The 22405-nt window shown below is 37.2% G+C and overlaps 1 protein-coding gene across 1 annotated transcript in view; it reads right to left on the bottom strand.

Annotated features, from left to right (window-relative positions):
• LOC127435315 (uncharacterized) overlaps nt 1-18117 on the bottom strand; it is a 28963-nt gene extending 10846 nt beyond the window's left edge. The window contains exons 1-4 of the mRNA XM_051688710.1: nt 17963-18117; nt 3531-4462; nt 691-742; nt 214-349 (exon numbers count right to left, since the gene is read on the bottom strand). Coding sequence (XP_051544670.1) covers nt 214-349; nt 691-742; nt 3531-4462; nt 17963-18043 — 1201 coding nt within the window. The 5' untranslated portion in view covers nt 18044-18117. The remainder of the gene's footprint in view (nt 1-213; nt 350-690; nt 743-3530; nt 4463-17962) is intronic.
• Nucleotides 18118-22405: the final 4288 nt, after the last annotated feature.

Raw genomic sequence — 22405 nt, 5'->3', positions numbered from 1 at the left:
AACTTTTTCATGGGCAGACCATTAATTCTAAGCGGGATAGTTTTATGTTTGAAGTATATTGTATATTCGCCTACGGTGAGTAAGGGACCGTCTTTAACAGACTATGTCAATGGAGAAAACAAAATATTTGGGAGAGAGAGAGAGGATTCAAGGACTGAGGAGTGGTGATAGAGAAAAAGATAAGACAGAGAGGGATAAAGAGAAATTTAGCACCTGTATGGGACAGACTCCGGTGGAGGGAATGGTTGTTGTTATCATTCACTGTACCAGGCTGCTGCTCCAAGTGATTAGGAGAAACCATCTGTAGTTCACTTACATCTACTGCTAAATTCAGCACTCCTTCTGGAACCTACAACATAAAACCTGAGCATGAATTCTACATGGGCTATAAGGGATACTTGGAATAATTTAAGTTTTGCTTTGTTAAATCTATAAAACAGAAATTATGAATTAAATATATTGTCAAAAGAAAATGATCAAAACAATTCATCTTGTGATTTTCTTTTTTTTTTTCCAATCACTTATTAAGGCAAGAAAACATAATAATGACTTGAGCCTTATTGATGGGATTGTGTGAGTATGTAAGACAAAAAAGATTGGGCTACAGTATACACTCTCATTCATTCATCATAAAGATCCTCTTTGAACAGAATGGAAGAGCATCATTGGTCTCATATTTTGAAGCTTTACCTCTGAGCTGATTAATGAGGAAGCATTGGCTCCTTTCGCACAGAGTTTGGATCTGTGAAAACAACAGAGAACAACTAACATCAGCTTGTTTGGTTTAATTTATTTTTATTGGTTCATTAAGTGTTCCATTAAATTACTGTTTACTTCTCTCAGCTCAACTACATTCCAGTATCTGCTATTAAATCTGGCAGGATACATATCCAAGACTCATGGCCGGTATGTTCTTAGAACACAACCGTAATTTTGTTGAGGCGAGTTGCAGGATGCACTGAATATTTAATTGATCCAATTTTTCTGATGTAATTGCATGACCTCTGATGCCTAAGCAGGCCAGGCTGTCCATATAAAAAATAACATTTTCAATAGCTGATAAATGTTATCCCAGACCATCCAAAGTGCTTCAGTCATACCGGCTCTATATCCCACAGGAAACACTAAGGACATAGCAATGATAGTTTTCTGTTTATTATTCTTGAAAAAATATAAATGCACAACCACTAAGGGCTGCAATACAAAATGATGAATTTATACATAATACCTTTTGGTAGCTTTGGGATTAGATGTTGAATAGGTAACATCTAATGACAACTTAGTCCATTGTTATGGATAAGCATAAAGGGTTTATAGATATATGGTAATAGGTGTAGGCATATATATAAACAAATATGGCATGTAAAAACATCAAAATACATTATGCTGGTGAAGGACCATAGACCAATATTTTAATGTTCAGTTTCTTGAACTGGTTTATAATAGTCCAAATGTTATTTTTCCCAAGCTACAAGCTACTCATAACTTAAACTAGTTACAACTACAGTCAAGCTACTCTTTTAAAAATGTACTGTAGTTAGCTAGACTGCAAGCTACTAACAAAAAGTAGCTACCTATGTTAAAGAAGAAAATATTTTTTAGATATATACTACCGTTCAAAAGTTTGGAATCACTATGAATATTGTAAAAAATTTTAGGGAATTATACTTTTTTTTCACCAATATTTATATATGTTTAATTACATTATCATGAATTAGAGTGAAGACATTTATAAAGTTACAAATGTGTTTTCATGTTCAAACGCCATTAAATATCATAATTGTTTTATTACTTTGTTTTAAACTGTTTTAAAAATAAGAAAAGTTGCTTGAGTACCAAATCAGCACATCAGAATAATTTCTTAAGAATTAGGTGATGCAGTATTTTCTTAGTAGACTGGAGTAATGACTGCTGAAAATGGGACTTGGCCATCATGGGTAAAATTTTAATTTTAAAATAAATAAAAATGTTAAACAGTAAATTCAAACTGTAATAACAATTTACAACATTACTAATGTTTCTGCAGTCTGGCAGTGTTTTTAATCCAGTTTATGCATCCTTGGTGAACAGAAGCTTCAATTTCTTTCAGTAACAAAAATGTCTTGGGGATTGCAAACTTTTGAACGGTTAGTGTAAAACAATCAGATGATATTATTTAATCAGCTAATAGTTTAGGGTGACATTCTCTTACACAAATTATCCATGGCTTTACTACAGTAAACATAGTTTAACTGTGTTTTTTTTTCTTTTAAGGAAAACCATAGTAACCATAAAATGAACAATGGTCACTACAGTAATGATTACTACAATATTACCATATTGTATGCATGGTTTCTTTATGGATACTACAGTTTTACTTTACTAGTTAAAAAAAGTTATTAACAAATAGGGCGACAACACTGAATTGAATGCACACTATTTTATATTACTGACTAGAAATATAGTGATAAACAACAGCAATACGCTAAACATTTCACTTAATAAAAGAAGGCAAAATCCCTTTAAGGTTGTGCGGGGCTAAAGTGAATCTGGGAATCGTTTCTGTGAACTAATCCATTTACATGAACCGTCAGACTAAAAGCACTGACTCACTAAAATGAATCGGAGTTTCCAATGCTAAACATAAGGGAATTGTTTACTTTAACTGGTTCATTTACATGAGCTGTGCTAAAGAAGTGATTTGGTTTTCTCAGCGCTACATGAGAGAGAGGACGGTTTAAGGGAGCGTGTTTGATTATCCCAAATGTGACATCTGAATTCTAAAGACAACGAATGTCAGACTAATTGCATTTCTGACACTATTTGTAATGGAGAGAGCAAGGATGTGAAATGACCTGTATTTTACATGGTGATATTTTTTCAAAATTATATTACGTGGTATATTACGACACGTAATTAAATTACTTAATAATTCAAGTGGTGTGACAGTTCCAAGGTGAAATGTTCACTGTAAGGCATTAAAGGGGAGTTTTTTTTTCTTTTCAAAAAGATGAAGCTTTTAAGGTTAATGCTCTATCTAGCTTTATATGAACAATACCTCCCTAGCCTGAACTTTAAACCTAAACCTAACTGATGGTGTCATAAAAAGCTAATTTGATATAAAAAAATGCAATTGCTGAAGCAACGTCATTTTGTAGGGCTTCTATGACACTTTCGGCTCACGTGTAGACTCGGATGTTCTTTAGGACTCATACCCTGGTCCTTTGCATCCCAAGTGTGATGCTCTATCAGTTGACCAACTACTGCGTAATTTGATCGCATGCAAACAAGCTTATAAACGTAGTTGGTTATGCATTGTACGCATTAAAATGTATCGCCACAAGTCTTGCACTGTAGTAAAAATAGTGAGAGGAACAGAGTGAAAGGTGTTTAAGAACTGATATGAACTGCTATAACAGGAACACTCTTCTGGGTAGGCTTTCCAATAGAGGGTGCAACATGGCTAGCATTTGATAGAATGTTTTTTAGCCGGGTTTTCAGGGCACCTGCCAATAAACATCTCTACCTGCAGAAGCAACTTTTAGTCTTACCTGAAAATCACACAGAGGGTGCCAGCAAGAGCCACAGAAAACATGACCACTCCACTTACTGCACCGAGCAATGCGCCAGTGTTGCCGTCTGAGGTCAAAACTGATCTCTGGTGTCCAGTTGTGGGCGTATGGGTTTGATTCTGGTAATGGAAGAGCAAAGCAAAACCACGACCCCAGTGGGTAGTAGTTATCAACTCCATGATGACCTCCACCATCTCATCGTCTGCCCCAAACACCAGCTGGCTGCTAGAAGGTTGTCTAGAACCGCAGAATCGGGAGGAGAAGGTGGTGAGATCAGATATATAGAGCACATCATCGGGACAAGCATCCATCAAAGGTTGTTGGGTCTCAGGTCTCACAGTTTCGTCCATTTCTGTGGCTGTACGTGGGATTTCAGAGACAAAGTGACCCACTTTATCTGTAGGGTCACTACCTGCTCTGGATACCTGGGGTGAGACAGAATTCCTGACCTTATCATCAACTGCCTGAGCTCCAGATAATGAGAGAGAAGGTTGTGAATCTGAGGGTATTGCAGATGGGGAATCTGAGAGCATTTTGGCAGAATTGGAAAATTTGGTCATCTCCATTTTAGTGGACTGCTCCTGGACAACAACTTGCTTGACTTCGTCCCTATGTGTGGACTGGGGTTCTTTGATTGGACTTCCCATGTTCTGACTAATAGCAAGGCCTTTTGATACCAGTGTCCCTTCATCATTCGGTACCTCGTCCACATTGGCTGTGGATGTGGTAGGACTGTTGTGACTCTCAAAGACATCGAAATCAAACATCTCCATGGTCAGCTGGTGGCCGATGGGCACGAAGAACTGCCAAACACAGTGAGTGCCAGATGAGTAGTTATAAGGGAAGCCGGGTGACAGAATGAAGCCCTGTACATCCACAACATCCACCTTGGCTCCACAATCAAAGTATACCTAAAGATCAAAGAGAAAAGAATAAGAGAAGGTATTTTAACATAGGAAAAAATGCACACTTCACCTTTATGGCCCTTTCTAGTTACTTGTCAATGTTCCCCAACACTTTCTGGGGAGCAAAGTGTCAAGCTAGTGCAGCCGATGATTACTGGACACTTTGAATGACGTATGATCATGTTGGCTGTGTTTCTGCGAAAATCAAAACACAGTGAAAGAGACGACACTGTTCATGTGCATAAATCAAAGCCAAAGTGAAAGTGACGTTTGCGTTGAGAGATGCGTTGAAGCCCTGACACGAGTAAGCTTTGCATGGCAGCAAAGGAAAGGTATAAAGGCTACTCACAATGGAAATTTATCAGCCTGATCCCATGAAATGGCGTGACTGTGGCGATATTTTGGAAAATGACTTTGCGTGGTTTATTACATGTATGAAGGCATTTCCCAAGTCAAATGTCCACTGTGAGGTGCTAAAAGCGAATTAAATGTTCTCTCGAACAGAAGGTTTTTAAAAAACCTTCGAGTTTTAAACCAGCAAAAACCTCCCTACAACAAACCTTAAATCTAAGTGTGATGGAGAGCCTGTGTGTCAGTCTCCATCACGGGATAATGTGTTCCATGGACTTATTTATTGTTTTACTCACCATTTTCCAATATTTATTGGGGTTTTATTGTACAAATATTTTATCCGTCCTATTTATTGGTTTTGTTTTTAACTCTCATTTTAACTCAATCTTATGTACTTATTCAAAGATTTTGTATTCAAGAATGGGGAGGTGAGGGTTATTTTTATTTAAATAATGGTATGTTCTAATTGGAAAAGGTGGGAAAATTTCCATATTTAACCCAGCCACAACTAGTGTTTGAGCACATAGACAAGATTGCCAGCACTGCTCGAGCGCAATATACTCCGGCCTCAATTGTTTAGGGAGGGGAGTAGGTTCTGCTCTTACCTAAAACAGGTCTAATTTTTTATTTTATTTTATTTAACCTTGTTTTATAATTGCTTTTAAACACTATTTATTTGCACATTTTGCACCTCTAATGGAATAAACACCTTTTTGGAACGCCATTCCTTCTCCACTGTGTGATTCTCCTGGTGACTGCCTTGGTCCCTATCATACTAATCCTAACCGATAGTGTCATAAAAGCAAATGTGAGATAAAAAAACTACATTTTTGAAGCAACCACACCATTTTGTAGTGCTTTTATGGTACTTTTGGCTCACGTGTCAACTTGCGTGGTCTTCTAAACTCATACCTAGGGTCCTTCGCATTGCAAGTGCAACGCTCTATCAGTTGAGCTACCATGTAACTTCAATGCTATTGAATAAGCTTGTAAATGTAAAATGTATCGACTTACAAGTCATGCACTATAGTAAAAGTGTTTTGATATCATAAGATAACACTGTGTGAGGAACAGAGCAAAAGTGTTTATGAACTGATCTGCCATTTTATTTGTGATCTGTGAGAAAGTTAAAAGAAGTCATTGTTGATTTAGTGCCTCTAAACTGCCGTAGTTAAGCGAACCACATGAAAATAATCTTGCAAAAATAGTCCTTGAAAAATTGTTTTGGTATAGTCATGTGATTCTATGAGACAAGGTTGAAATTTATGCAACCCTTGAGTTTAATATGATGAGCATGTTTAGCATGAACACAAATTCTAAAACACCTTATAACCAGTAGGGAAACAGTAGATTGTTCAAGGAAAAGGTCATTCTTCCCAGAAGCTACCCTACAGGGGTTAAACAGTTTTAAAACATCTTAACAGGCTGTGGTAGTTCTAGCAGTGAAAGTTCAAAAGGATGGCACAAGTTCAACAAACCAAGAGGAAAGTCTTTCCTGCTGCTCCGGTTCATGGGATGCCACATTAACATAGGTAAACAATTTTGGCAGACGTTGTTGGTCTGACGGTAAGTTGCTAGATGCTAGAAAATTGTGTAAAGAAACAGCACTGACCCTGTTTCAGCACAATAACAACACACAGCTGGAAAAGAAACCCAGTGAGCAACAAAACGAAATGTTCCGTGTATAAAATTACCTTCAGTCTGCCTATTCAACCCTTTCTGCTTCATCGGGTATCAAAGCTGGATATGCTGGCTGCTTTGCTAACCCCAGGGAAATTTTTCTATAGACATGCTGTTCGTTATATCTCGTAGGTGTGCAGGATGGGGGGACCTCCATATAATTGGAGGCAGATGGGAATCGGGCAGAACACTTCGAACCAGATCTTCAATGCCAGACAGGTAACAAGCCTAGCCCCAAGAGATGGAATTTTGCTACACAACGAGTGAAATTAAAGCCAACATGTAATCAGAATTGACCCTATTTTCTTTCTCACTGGGTTTAGACCATCGTGAGACAGGTTAGTTTTACCTTACTGATGATGTGTTGTTGCAATAGTAATCCTGCTCCGTACGAGAGGAACCGCTGGTTCAGACATTTGGTGCGTGTGCTTGGCTGAGGAGCCACTGGTGCGAAGCTACCATCTGTAGGATTATGACTGAATGCCTCTACATCAGAATCCCCCCTAAACGTAATGATACCGCAGTGCCGCAGGACTCCAATTGGCCTGGGATAGCCAGCCCGCAAGGGCCTGGCGAGGAGAGCTGTTCGAGATGAGGCCGGGGCGCGGCACATTTGGAGAAACTGGCGTAATAGTTGACCCAAAAATTTTAATTCTGCAATTATTTAATCACCCTAATGTGGCTCTAAAACAGTATGACTTACTTTCTTCCATCAAGCATGCAAATTTAAAAAAAGTCTTAACAGAATTTATGAACGTAATGTAAGTCTATAGTGGCTTTGGTTGATTAGTGTCAAGCTCGAAAAATGGCAAAAAATACTATTAAAGCCCAATAAAAGTAATCGATACAACTCATGCACTGTATTCCAAGTGTTCTGAAGCAATATGATCTCTTTTTGCGATGAACAGAACAACATTTATGTCACTATTTACTCTCAAATCAAATCATATTAATAAAGTTAAGCACTTAAATCAAATATGGCAGCTACGCCGTTGACCTCAAACCTCATTTGTTCTCATTTGTGACCAAAATTCAACACCTCATGTTGCACGTTTGGTCACGAAACGCAACATAAGTAAACAATGACTGAACTTTCATTTTTTTGGTGAACTAGGCTTCCTTTAACCCTTAAATGCATGGCCGTTTTGCCAAACATTATTACACACCTCAGGTCTTTAGCAATATGGCACTTATATATATCACAAATGGATCTACAAAATGCCCAGATACTGTAAAATTCCTAAAGCATTTTTAAGAAAAATAGAATAGAATACACAGGTATTCTATTGTTGAGTCTAAATAGACATACAACTTACAGAATTTCAGTAGTACACCCAAATGTCAATAGCCATTTCATCCTGTTCCATGTTGCTACTTTGTCAAATAGCAATGTCAAATGTAAATCAAGTAAATCACTGAAACAACAGTGCCACCTTGAGTAACAAATAACATGTAAAATATATGTGCACACATGTATGGGATACTGATAATTCATAACCATAGGATTTATTGAAATGTAAAAATATATTGCATCACTATTACATATCTCGTGTCACTAAAGACCTTGTACACTTTTGGTAATTAAACAATAAGAAAAAAATATACGCATATATATACACAGTGCATCCGGAAAGTATTCACAACGCTTCACTTTTTCCACATTTTGTTATGTTACAGCCTTATTCCAAAATGGATTAAATTCAAAATTTTCCTCAAAATTCTACAAACAATACCCTATAATGACAACGTGAAAGAAGTTAGTTTGAAATCTTTGCAAATTTATTAAAAATAAAAACAAAACAAAAATCTCATGTACATAAATATTAACAGTCTTTGCCATGACACTCAAAATTGAGCTCAGGTGCATCCTGTTTCCACTGATCATCCTTGAGATGTTTCTACAACTTGATCGGAGTCCACCTGTGGTAAATTCAGTTGATTGGACATGATTTGGAAAGGCACACACCTGTCTATATAAGGTCCCACAGTTAACAGTGCATGTCAGAGCACAAACCAAGCCATGAAGTCCAAGGAATTGTCTGCAGACCTCCGAGACAGGATTGTATTGAGGCACAGATCTGGGGAAGGGTACAGAAAAATTTCTGCAGCATTGAAGGTCCCAATGAGCACAGTGGCCTCCATCATCCGTAAATGGAAGAAGTTTGGAACCACCAGGACTCTTCCTAGAGCTGGCCGCCCGGCCAAACTGAGCGGTCGGGGGAGAAGGGCCTTAGTCAGGGAGGTGACCAAGAACCCGATGGTCACTCCAACAGAGCTCCAGCGTTTCTCTGTGGAGAGAGGAGAACCTTCCAGAAGAACAACCATCTCTGCAGCACTCCACCAATCAGGTCTGTATGGTAGAGTGGCCAGACGGAAGCCACTCCTCAGTAAAAGGCACATGACAGCCCACCTGGAGTTTGCCAAAAGGCACCTGAAGGAATCTCAGACCATGAGAAACAAAGATTGAACTCTTTGGCCTGAATGGCAAGCGTCATGTCTGGAGGAAAGCAGGCACCGCTCATCACCTGGCCAATACCATCCCTACAGTGAAGCATGGTGGTGGCAGCATCATGCTGTGGGGATGTTTTTCAGTGGCAAGAACTGTGAGACTAGTCAGGATCGAGGGAAAGATGAATGCAGCAATGTACAGAGACATCCTTGATGAAAACCTGCTCAAGAGCGCTCTGGACCTCAGACTGGGGCGAAGGTTCATCTTCCAACAGGACAATGACCCTAAGCACACAGCCAAGATAACAAAGGAGTGGCTACGGGACAACTCTGTGAATGTCCTTGAGTGGCCCAGCCAGAGCCCAGACTTTAACCCAATTGAACATCTCTGGAGAGATCTGAAAATGGCTGTGCACCAACGCTCCCCATCCAACCTGATGGAGCTTGAGAGGTCCTGCAAAGAAGAATGGGAGAAACTGCCCAAAAATAGGTGTGCCAAGCTTGTAGCATCATACTCAAAAAGACTTGAGGCTGTAATTGGTGCCAAAGGTGCTTCAACAAAGTATTGAGCACTTTGAATACTTATGTACATGTGATTTTTTTTCTTTTTCTTTTTTTTTTTATTTTTTATAAATTTGCAAAGATTTCAAACAAACTTCTTTCACATTGTCATTATGGGGTATTGTTTGTAGAATTTTGAGGAAAATAATGAATTTAATCCATTTTGGAATAAGGCTGTAACATAACAAAATGTGGAAAAAGTGAAGCGCTGTGAATACTTTCCGGATGCACTGTATATATATGTATGTGTGTATATATATACACACACACACACACACACACACACACACACATATATAATATATATATATATATATATATATATATATATATATATTTGCAATTTATTTTTATTTATTTTTGTTAGACGATTCAAAAAATAATGGTTGAGGAACACTAAATAAGTGGGGGCATAACTCTTAAAAAAACAAAAACATTTATGAGGTAAAAAAAGGGGAAATAAGGTCCCGGCTCACTAAAGACCCAAGGTATGCATTTAAGGGTTACTACACGTTCCTGGTATTATTGTGCACCTTTTATTCATGTTAATAACTTGCTCCACCATTGAAATAACTTCCTTTCTGGCTGACATCTATAGCCAATAACAAAATAGTCATTTAGGCACTGTTTAAGCTACTTTTGTACGTAATGCAGTCTTTCTGAATCTTGTCAAAAGATAAAGCGGTAATAAAGGTAACGGCAACAATGGCAAATACAAATTGATTTGAAAAAGGAGCATTACATGGCCCAGGACATGTCCACCATCTTGATTCCCAGGAGGCAGAGGTTTAAATAAATATGGCCTGACTCCTACAACACAATTTTCATCCTCTTTATAAATCAACTTCAAACTCACATTCAGATCTTCCACCCTTCTGCCATGAAATGCCCACTTTTCACAATCACTTCCTGACTGTGTCCCACACAAAAATTTTTATTCTCATTGAATATCCTGTTCACTCAGATATGTCATATGTAAATAAACCTGGCTGACTGAGGAAAAGTTAGCACTGATTGCATTGTCCACCTGTAAATTTCTTAGACGGTTTATTTTTGCAACATTTTTGGCCTCCTGATCTCCAAAAACATTTCTTGTTTTAGGACAAAGCAAAATAAGTGCAAAAGCCTCCTTAAATGGACAAAACCACAAAAAATCTGATCAACATGGTCCAAAGAATGTTCTTCTGTTACTCTTCTACCCTTTATTCTTTCTCCATATTTTTCCCCACTCAGTTTATCAAACGCAGCTAACAGAGATCCTTTTGTTTAAAGCTGTCCAAAATGTACCTCGAGTTCATGTGCTACTACACTAACAATTGCATGCCTGACATTTGAGCCGGTCAAATGCCACTCACTGCTGGTATATAAAGTAAGCCGAGTTCAGGTTAACACAACAGGAAACTTAAGCAATGCACACTTATGGGAAAGAGAAAAAAACTAAACTGTAAAAAGTGAAAAATAAGTATACATAACATGTCGCAATGGCAGTTTACATCACTGAAGTCAAACCTGTCCTAACGCTTGCTGAGCAACAATTTCTAAAAGTTTAAATGAGTGTGAGATTTGAGTGTTACCATATGTGTCTACTGGCGTGTGGTGAGTGAAGCTGATCGGGTGTTTTCAATTTATTTATTTGGAATGAATTAAAAACATCCACTTAGCTTCACTCACCACATGCCAGTGGACAAATACCGTCATGTCAGAAGGACATACATTTTGGTCTGTTCCACCCACAAAGCAACACATGGCTACAGAAGACTTGGAGAGCATGATTAAACTGGATTACGTTTATTCCGGGGGGGGGGGTTCCTTTTGAGTTAAAAAAATTACAAAAATATGCGCTTTGGAAAATCATTTCAAGTCCATCGTGATCATTTTTAATTTCAAAAGACAACAAAAAGAAAAGATTTGGCAGTGATTTGCACAGAGATTTTTGAAGTGCCTCCCTCTCTGTATGACAGGAATTGGGTCATTACTGTGGCTCCACCATAATACTAGATTATCTGCTGGTACAATGCATGGTAGACTTCACATGAATGGTGTACAAAGTACCACAGTGTGGACAAGGAAATGGGGCATTCTTATAATGCCAAACATCCCAACGTTGTTACATCATAGACCCGCACTGGCATGGCGTAATTAGTAAAGTTATATTTTCTCTCAAAGGGGACATTGGAAGGCTTTGCTGTTTGGTTAGATAGCATTTAAATGAAACAGGCGTAATAAGTAGAAGACATTTACATAAAGTCCCGTTGGCTATTGTGCCCTACTTGTGCTATATCTAAAGGGATCTGACGACCCTCTTCACCTTTGCCAATCAGACACACAAATTTACAGATGCTTGTCTACATGGAAGATCTTTGACAAGTTATCAGGTATCATATTTTTTTTTTTTTTACTGCCAACTACATTAGGCTATATAAAATTCAGGAGTTAAGAACTTAAGTTAAAAGGGCTTCACTTGTGGTGCTTTGAAATAATGGTCAAATTGCATATGTCTGAAACTAAGCTCAAACAATCTTACAGTTTTTGACCATGTAATATAAGTACAGGGTTGTCCTCACACCATTTACCTCACAATATCAATAATAGTTCATATAGCACAACATAATTCAGGTGTGAAAAATCGGAAACATTTTTTTATCTATCCATCCATCCATTTTCCTCCGTTTATCTGGATCCGGGTCGTGGTGGCAGCAGACTCAGCAAGACAGTCCATACGTCCTTTTCCCTAGCCACGTCATCCAGCTCTTACTGGGGATCGCAAGGCATTCCCAGGCCAGCCGAGAGATGTAATTTCTCCAGCATGTTCTGGGTCTGCCCCTGGGTCTCTTCCCAGTTGGACATGCCCGGAACACCTCCTTTAGAAGGTGCCCAGGAGGCACCCTGACCAGATGCCCGAACCACCTCAACTGGCTCCTTTCAATGCGGAGGGCTAGCAGGTCTACTCCAAGCCTCTCCCGGATGTCTGAGCTTCGCACCCTATCTCTTAGGGTGAGCCCAGCCACCCCGTGAAGAAAGCTCATTTCGACCTCTTTCTTTCGGCCACTTCCCAAACCTCATGACAATAGGTGAGGGCAGGAACATAGATTGACTGGTAAACTGAGAGCTTCGCCCATGGACTCATCTCCCTCTTCACCACCATGGTCCGGTTTACTTCCGCTGCTGCACCGATCCGCCTGTCAATTTCATGCTCCAGTTTACCCTTACTCGTGAACAAGACCCCGAGAATTGTGAACTCCTCCACTAAGGGAAGTACTGAAGTTTGTGTGCCCCGATGCCATTTTGTATCACCTTGGTATACTTGGTTGTAATTCTTAAAAACATAAGCTTAGGGGGCCTAGGTAGCTCAGCGAGTAAAGACGCTGACTACCACACCTGGAGTCGCGAGTTCGAATCCAGGGTGTGCTGAGTGACTCTAGCCAGGTCTCCTAAGCAACCAAATTGGCCCGGTTGCTAGGGAGGGTAGAGTCACATGGGGTAACCTCCTCATGGTCACTATAATGTGGTTCGCTCTCGGTGGGGCACGTGGTGAGATGTGCATGGATGCCACGGAGAACAGGCTGAAGCCTCCACATGCGCATTCCAAATTGGGGAGAAAAAGGGGAGAAAAAAAAAAACATAAGCTTGACAAAATTCTCCAATTGTATCCTTATATGCATACAAAGCAAAGCCAGAAAGAAAGAAAAGAAAGAAGTGAAAGCATGAAAGATGAAGCAAATGAAAGAGTGAAAGAGAGGGAAAGAGCGCGAAAGAAAGAAAAAGCAAAGAAAGAACAAATTCTGAGGGCATGATCTAAAACCATCTCATTTACTTTTTTGTATATTTATATTTTTAAAGACTTTTATGTGTAGTTTTGTTCAATTTGAATGACACAATCTATTCCTTCTTTAAACTGCTACAACAACTTGAATCTTGAACTGAAAAATGAGCCTCAATGTGCAAACAAACAAACTGTATCTGACTCATTGCATAAGCACAAGTAAAACAGTGCCAGATAAACTCAAAGATCTTGCTGGTAACAACAGATTTCACAGTAAGGGCTGCAATGTGACAAAAACACCATGCTGTCACTTCCACTTGTATTTTACATGTTATACACATCTGTTCCTTCTTTCATCCTTAATGTAAACATGGCACTTCATAGTCCTTCCTATTTCCATTTTTTTTTTTAAAGAAATCATTCTTTGCTGTCCTTACCAATATTATTTAACAACAGAAATATGTGACTCAAAATTAAACGTGAGAAGAGGAATAACCTATTAAACTGAAAGTTCATATCTACAGACTCTCTTCCTGTCCTGTTTTGTGCTCCAGAACGTTTTCACAACGTTTTTAATATTTTCTTACAATATGACTACTGAAATTGTGCGAGCAGAGAACTTAAACCCCTTTACCAGACATGCACGCTCAAATGCACAAACACCCCTAAGAGCCTCTCATAAACATGTTATGGGCCCCTGTAAAGGGGCTGGGAGAGGAGTACAGCTATTTATTGGTTGTGAAAAGCTGTTGTACATCACTTGACAGTGCCCAAAGAAAATGCCTTTCTTCTTTCAAACCCATAAAGCTTTATTGAGACAAACAATAACTGAATATTCATGGATGAATACGTTTCAGCATTAGTCACCTCAAAAGTTATAGAAAGTTGGACAAGCAGTAGTAAGTGAAAAAAGTAGTTCTCTAAGGACAGAGGAAACCTTTTTATAGCTCTGCTACATGAAATACTCAATATAACACTATATAACACAAATATAACCATTTTATTTATTAAATATTTTAAGATAAACACTTTGATATTCGTTGTTTATTATATTTCATCAATAACTCAACTCAACTTAAATATGTCCTGAACACTACAAAAAGGCAAGCTAAAATAGAAAAATAACATTTTTATTCTAAATTAAATGGTAAGACACTGATCCATCCAGAAATGTTAACAGTTCGTAAACATAATAGATTAAAGGAATATTCCGGGTTCAATACAAGTTAAGCTCAATCGACAGCATTTGTGGCATAATGTTGATCCCCCCAAAAATTATTTTGACTTGTCCCTCCTTTTCTTTAAAAAAAAAGAAAAAAAAAAAGCTAAATTCTGGCTAGAGTGATAAAATCGCTTACCTTTTCTTTGAAAGTTATATCCAATTTTACAACTATGTTGCCATGACGATGTAACGCCGTAAACCCTCAGATGAATGTAAAAATGACAATTTAAAAAAAATGTACAGCTCAATTAATACATGAGTTTTAACTGAAGAATTAATGAAAGTGGTTTTATTAAATTATAAACTTCACATTTCTACCTTTAAACTCTCCACAAATTGGACAAATTCACTTCCATTGTAAGTGCCTCACTGTAACCTTGATATTTGCTTTTTTAAGAAAAGGAGCGACGAGTCAAAATGATATTTTTCGGTAATCAGCATTATGCCACAAATGACCAAAACTTTCACTGAATTCTGAATATTCCTTTAATTCTTATTTTTCATCCAAATGTTAAGTGGCATGCTGCACTAAAACTGTGAAGAATTTTGATTCTCAATCAGTTTCACAGCAGGGTGGCCCTGAAAATAATAGTTTAATAATAGTTTATAATAGACAATAGTAATTTTCCAGAGTGATCCTAGCTATAATATTTCATTTTCGTAATCATTCACACCAAGACCTGACAACTCATTCGACTAATTCTTCTGCAATTCTGAGGGTTGGTTTCAACAAACCATTAAAAATTGTTTTTTGTGAAAGGCCACATTTCCAGATTCACACAAAATGTGCTTTGTTGGCCAGGAAATGCACATTAGTGGTTAGTTCCCACTTAAACTTAGTGAAAATCACAGAATTGTGTGGTTGAGATGCAGCATTATTTGTCAGCTGAGGTTGAATAATTGAGAAAAATCATTCACAATTGCAAGTGCTTCGCATAGGTACGCAAACACAAATACATGCATACACACAGGAATTTCAGACCCACGCAGCGTTTTCCAACTCAGGAATGAGAATGCAATTCATTGTCCAAAATATTGATGACTAGGGGCCAGATCTGCACAAAACCTCTCTTCATTGCTTCAGAGACCAAACCCATGACAAGTATCTTAACCTCTCTTATATGACATGAAGTTTATTAAAAAAGTTCCTCTGGTTGGAAGGGGCATGCAGCAAATTCCAAACTTGATTTGTGCAGTTCCGAAATTGAAGTTAATATGAAAGAGGACAAAGAGAGCATTTAGAGGGGGCAGATAATTGCTGAGACGTTGAGCACCTCTGCACAGTGCACACAGTCAGCAACTCAGTAAGCTACGCACATCAACAAAGCAATAAAGCCTTTGTTGGCGGCTTGCAATTCTCTGAATTCTGAAAGCTGCCTCATTCAGGGAGAAAGAGTCGTGACTGAATCTGACAGCTCGTCACCTCAGAGAAATAGCCCTTGTCCTCATGTGGCACAGCCGTCATAGTGACCACTTTCCCGCCCAAAAATAAAAAAAGAACAGTTAGTGAATAATAGTACAAATGTAAAATAATGGCACATATTCATCCCACCTTTAAATGGATAGTTCAACCAAAAAATGAAAATTTTGTTGATTTTCTTTCTTCCGTGGTACACAAAAGGAGATGTTCGACAGAGTGCTTGTCTCAGTCACCATTCACTTTTCATTGCATGTAAAAAAGATGCAATGAAATTAAATGGTGATTAAATGATCTCCTTTCATGTTCCAAATTAGACAGTAAGTCACACAGCTTTGGAACAACATGAGGGTGATTAAATGATGACAGAATGTTCCTTTTAAAGGCCAAGACCATCAGTTTAAACAGCACAAAAAACTGATCATAAGATAACATGCTGATGATCTACAGTATCTGTCCATATCTCAGTATGGTTTTTAATGCTGCACTGTATTGAATCAATACATGATGTCCATGCCTTGAGAAAGTGATATGTATTTGTGAAAGAAGGCATGTGGAAATAACCACAGAGCAATGTGTTTAATTGCATTTGTGGAGCCGGTTTTCCACAGGAATCTGGTAATCATATCAAGGATACAGTAAGCCTCCCCTCAACAACACATTTCCCAAACTCTTTTTCCCAGCATGCGAGGACCTACATAAACAATGTACAGCCTATGTAATGATGTGTTGACAGTGATTCTGAACTGTAGATTAATGTGTGTACACGTTCAGAAATTGCACATTATTTAGTGATACACCAGGTTATTCATGTGCCAGCATAGAGCATGCAGTGGAGCTGAAGAGAATATAAATGGCATGCTCTGCAGATCAGGACCGTTTATATAGAACTGAATCGGTACTGCATAGATTGCAAGCTCTGTCCACAAGCGAACATTATTTGTAGATTTCTTTCCTATTTCTATTAGAATGCAATAGTCTTCTGATAATGAGATGATAGTGAAAGAGTAAACGATGTAATGAGATTCAAATAACAAAGTTTGTTCAAATAACATAACTTAAGGGTTGGTTTTAGATGCTTTGGGTCACCAAAATGTATGCAAAATCACTTAGGGTATTCCAGACAGATACGCTTCTTCATAGGATACATTTCTTAATGAATTATCCAGAAAGTCAGTACAGAACAATATAAATACAATAAATATAATGTGCTAAAACAACAGAACATGTGATAATGAGTGTGCTCAAATAACACATGCAGAGTAATAAATTGCAAATACATACAAAAAGATTTTATTTCATTTTTTAATTTAATTTAAATTTAATCATTTAATTATTAACATTTATGTTATTCCATCATTTATAATTTTACAATACAAATTTTAATTAATATTTATATTATATAATAAAAAGATGAATACACTTTGCAGATAAATGTAACATTAAAATGTATGTTATTGCATAATTTATAACTATAAAAGTCTAATAATAATTAGTTTTTATAATTGCATTTTTTATGGTAAGAATTCATAAATACACTGCAGAAGTATAATTGTAATACACATAATTGTAACATTAAATTTAATTTACTGCATAATTTATAATAATTATTATATTTTTTATTATTATTATTTTTATTTAATTTTTTTTTATGAAGAAACGTAAGAATTCTCAAAAAAAAAAAAAAAGAAAAAAATGTTGATGTATAATTGTAGGCTAACATTTGAACAGCTACTTGTACTACAGAGCTCACGGAACCATCTGACGCAGAACCGCTGACTCGGGCTGAGGTGACCGCGCGCTCAGCCGAACTCTCAGCCAGAACCGCGCGTGGACCACACAACAAGCTGCTCCACGTTTCATCACAAAACACACACCTTCTCCACGCTTCCGATAAACAAATTAAAACATCTGTTTAAAGTAGTTTTAATTACTATATATTCTGTATGGTCTACTATATATTATATAATCCCCGCTGTAAACATTTTACGATATCTGACAAGCCGAAATAAATCACATACAAACACAAGGCAAATTGGACTACTGCCACACACTTGTACTCACTTTTTGCGCGACACATCCAGACACCCATAGAAGGCAGCCTGTCATGTACACCCACGTCATGGTCAGTCTGCGAAGCCCCATTTTAGTCACTTCAGCTCGGGCAGAGACGCTCTTAGGACTTGTCTTCTCTCCCCATTCACCTTCATAAAGCGTGGACACGCGCGCAGCAACTGCTGAGGTCTGGCGGTGCGCGTGCACGACGGCAGAGATCAAATATACATAAGCGAGAAGAGAGAGAATGGGAACACTTAATACCATTGCTCAATGCTTTAGTGGGTGGAATTACCTTTAATGTACGTCAAAAATTTCAAGAGATTATGTTTTCATTAAGGCTACTTTAGTTTTGTGGGGCTAGCTTGAACAGAATTATATTTTCTCCGTTTTCTCTCTGACATAAAGGACAGATGTATTTGGAGCCAATGGCATTTTGAATATTTATTGAAATTGTTATTAAGTGTACCGCAATTTATTATTATTATTATTATTATTTTGTTCTTTGTGCTCCTGGTGGTTTACTACTGTATCTGGGGGAGGGGGAGGGGCTGGTGTGCTTGTAGGGGGGCAGCTGTATTATAACTTAAATGTCTCCTGTACACAAATAAAACATAATTAGCTGTTTTAATATTTGCGGACATGCAATGTTTTAAAGACAACCAAAGATTAAAAATTAAATTATGAGTAAAAATTAAAATATATATATATATATATATATATATATATATATATATATATATATATATATATATATATATATTTAAATATATAAACAAACAGGCTCATGACAAATGTTTCAATTAGTCAATACACCCTAACATTCTGGTTTTACCCACAAACTAACCCATGTTGCCATGCTTTTCTTTAGAATGACTAATGCAGTGAAATTCTTAGGTAAAATGAATGATAGGCTACATTAAGGTTTTAGGTTAGAATTTAAGTGGTAGGCTATAATCAGCATGTACAGGTCTTGTAAATCATCATCATTTCCTTTAAAATTATTTTAAGAATTTTTTGGCACATTTTTCAATTCACTAGTTAACTTATTTATTTTTATTTATTTATCACACATATGCACATATATGGTGAAATTATTATTTTTTTTTTCCACATATCCCAGCTAGGCTGGGGTCAGAGTGCAGGGTCAGCCATGATATGGTGCCCCTGGAGCAGATAGGGTCAAGGGCCCAACAGTGGCATTTTGGCAGTGCTGGGGCTTGAACCCCCAACCTTCTGATCAGTAACCCAAAGCCTTAACTGCTGAGCCACCACTGCCCCAGGTAAATGGGCCAGTATAACAAGTGAATTTTTAAATGCATGTATCTACCTCAATTACTATGAGTTTAAAAAAGTTGCATGCATTGTAATTATAAGTGACCAATAAGATAGCTTTAATGTGTTTTTTTATTTATTTATTTATTTTTTATCATTATAATGTCTGTGCATTCCTTATTGAGCACGCTTGGTGTCCGCCTCTTATTAGAGAAAGTGGTTGCTAATATTAAGCTCAATTATCCATTATTGAGCACACGTGTGCCTCTCCCTTGTGATTGGTGTGCCACGCATTAAGTATTTGATTGATAAATGGTGTTCATAAAGATGACTTTGTGTTTGTTATCTACCCTGTAAACAGTAGTGTAGTCTAGGTCTAGGGCATACACAGGCATACACTGTATGCCCACCTATCTCTCTTAGGATTTTGCGTATGCCCACCTAAAATAAGTGATGATAAGTATGGCCGCCAGAAGGACGGGTAGGCTTTTGACTTGGAACTTTTAATCTACTAACGCGATGCTGTAGCACCGTTGATTGAATTGTGTTTTTTGTTTTATTTTAAAAAGTGTACGGAGATTCTCTCTAAACGCGCTTGGAGCTGCGGGAGCACAACTGATAGCATTGGCAAGACAGACAGTCTGACTAAGCTTCATAAATTCACACTACTACACCACTGCCTGTAAACTATTTAGTGCGTCTCTTGCATTTCATTTGCAAGAGAAGCAGCAGGATCAACGCTGCAGCTTTCATTTATTTGGGCTTTAGTGGGGTGGTTTATAAGGGTTCCAATTTTATGTTTATAAGTGTATTCATAATAAATTTGCCATTGCAGGTAAGGTGTGACCCTGTATAATGCTAGCTGCTGTTTCTTCATACCTGTTTCTATACATCTGTTCCTGCGTGCTGTTTCATGAGTCGCTTCATTGTTTATTTTGCCAAACATGTTGCACTACATTTGTCTTGTTTCTGCATTGTACAGTGCAAAATATGAAATTAAAGACAGTGGAAAGAAATACACCACCGGTCAAAAGTTTTGAAACACTTACTCATTCTTTATTATAATTTTTTTTCACATTTTAGAATAATAGTAAAGTCATCAAAACTATGGAATAACATAAATGAAATTATGGGAATTATGTTGTGACTAAACAAAATCCAAAATAAATCAAAACTGTGTTATATTTTAGCATCTTCAAAGTAATCACCCTTTGCCTAGAATTTGCAGACATGTACTCTTGACATTTTCTCAACCAGCTTCTTGAGGTATCACCCTGGGATGCTTTTTAAACAGTATTGAAGGAGTTCCCATCTATGTTGGGCACTTATTGGCTGCTTTTCTTTATTATTTTATCCAAGTCATCAATTTCAATTTAAATTACATTTTAGTTTTATAATGAAATAAATTAATATGGTGGCACAATGATATTTTTGTCTACAAAACTAATTTCAAACATTTATGCATATGCCTTCAGATCAAAAGATTTTTAAGATCATGAGAAACATTTCAGTCAAGTGTTTCAAAACTTTGACCGGTAGTGTACCTCATTATAACATAAGTGTGTACTGTATATTGTTCCAGAAATGAAAACCTTACAGATACACATACAAAAAATATTTTATAATGAATGCTTGCCAAATAAGAGAGATCTCTAATGAGTGTGGCTCAGGTGCATTCAGTAAGGCAGAAAATTAGATCCAGATCGGGTGTCACGATAATAACGTGGGAAATTGTGCTATAAAAGTAACAACTTACACTTACATTTACACCAGCATGTATAATCCACATTAAGTTGAACTGGAGCTGCCAGGTCCAAAGATACGAAACTAAAGCTGAAACGTCTACCTTATCTCCAGATGTTGTTGGCTCGTTATTTGTTTGGCATTTGGTTTCTCCTATCCACACTCTCTGGTGGCGACAATTTTTCAATGATATCATTAGCACAATTAGGTTAAAGTATATATGACTATATCATACAGCATAAAACATTTAACTCAATGCTTGTAGCTGGAGAATTATGCCTAAAAATGCTCCGATGAGCTTTCATTAACTAGCGCTTGTAAAGGACCGTAAAATTCCAAAATTCTTGGAAAATTCCACCCACAGCAATAAAACGTCTGAGATGTCCAAGGGTGCCACTGGGGGAGCCAGGCCTCTTGACACAGGGACACTGCAAACCCCCCCTCCCCCCTCCCAGATCCACCCCTGTTTACAATGGATTTCCAATTATCAAAATATTAATAACATTTTTTAATTGTCCCATTGTGTTTGATAAACTGTGAAAAATGGCAGAGATATGTTTAAGTTGCACTTAATGGACTTAAGAGCGGTTCAAAACTCTCGTTAATTTACGAATGTTTATACAAACTACTTAGATAATGATGCTTTTGGGAAACATGTCTTAGAGATTAAGTACTATTTAAGCTCTACTAATGTTCTACTAAGTGCTTCGGGAAACCCAGCCTAGTCAATATAAGCGATTTATTAACTTTGGAATATATAGTATTCAGGGTTGGGAGGGTTAGTTTTGAAATGTATTCCACTACAGATTACAGAATACATGCTGTAAAAATGTAATTTGTAAAGTATTTCGTTAGATTACTCAAGGTCAGTGACGTACTCTAAATACTTTGGATTACTTCTTCAGCACTGGTCGATTTTTTCACTTGTTTTGACTATAAAATACACGTTAAAAATACATTCTCTGAAAAACCTAAATATCTTATGCAGTGTTGTTTCTAAAAGAAGATAAATCAAATTGATCTTGTTTTAAGGATTTTTAGATAATTTTACAGGAAAACAATACAAACATTTTTATCAAGAATATGATTTTTGCCCTAATATCAAAGGTCTTACTAGAAAAAAAGAAATTATGATCTAACGTGAATTTTCTTTTTTCTTGCCTGGTAACGTGCATGTAAAATGGCTAGAAATAGCATTTTAGCTTAGCGTAAAGCTGACAATTTACACAAAGTTTATTTCTATTTCTTGTGCTCCAAACTTACTTCAAACGTACTTCTCTGTCTGCTCGTATGAATGTAACACATCATAAGAAAGTGTTTCACCGCTGTTAAAATGCACTTTGGATCGCATCATTTATATGTATAAATGTTTTCCATCTGAAAGGACTAAATATTAAATGAAACAAATGACAATAAAATGCAAAGTAATCTCTT

The sequence above is a fragment of the Myxocyprinus asiaticus genome, chromosome 4 (genome assembly GCF_019703515.2).
Source record: "Myxocyprinus asiaticus isolate MX2 ecotype Aquarium Trade chromosome 4, UBuf_Myxa_2, whole genome shotgun sequence".
In the NCBI taxonomy this organism is placed as follows: Eukaryota; Metazoa; Chordata; class Actinopteri; order Cypriniformes; family Catostomidae; genus Myxocyprinus; species Myxocyprinus asiaticus.
The sequence above is the reverse complement of the archived record's forward strand: the minus strand, read 5'-3'. Positions and strand labels throughout refer to the sequence as shown.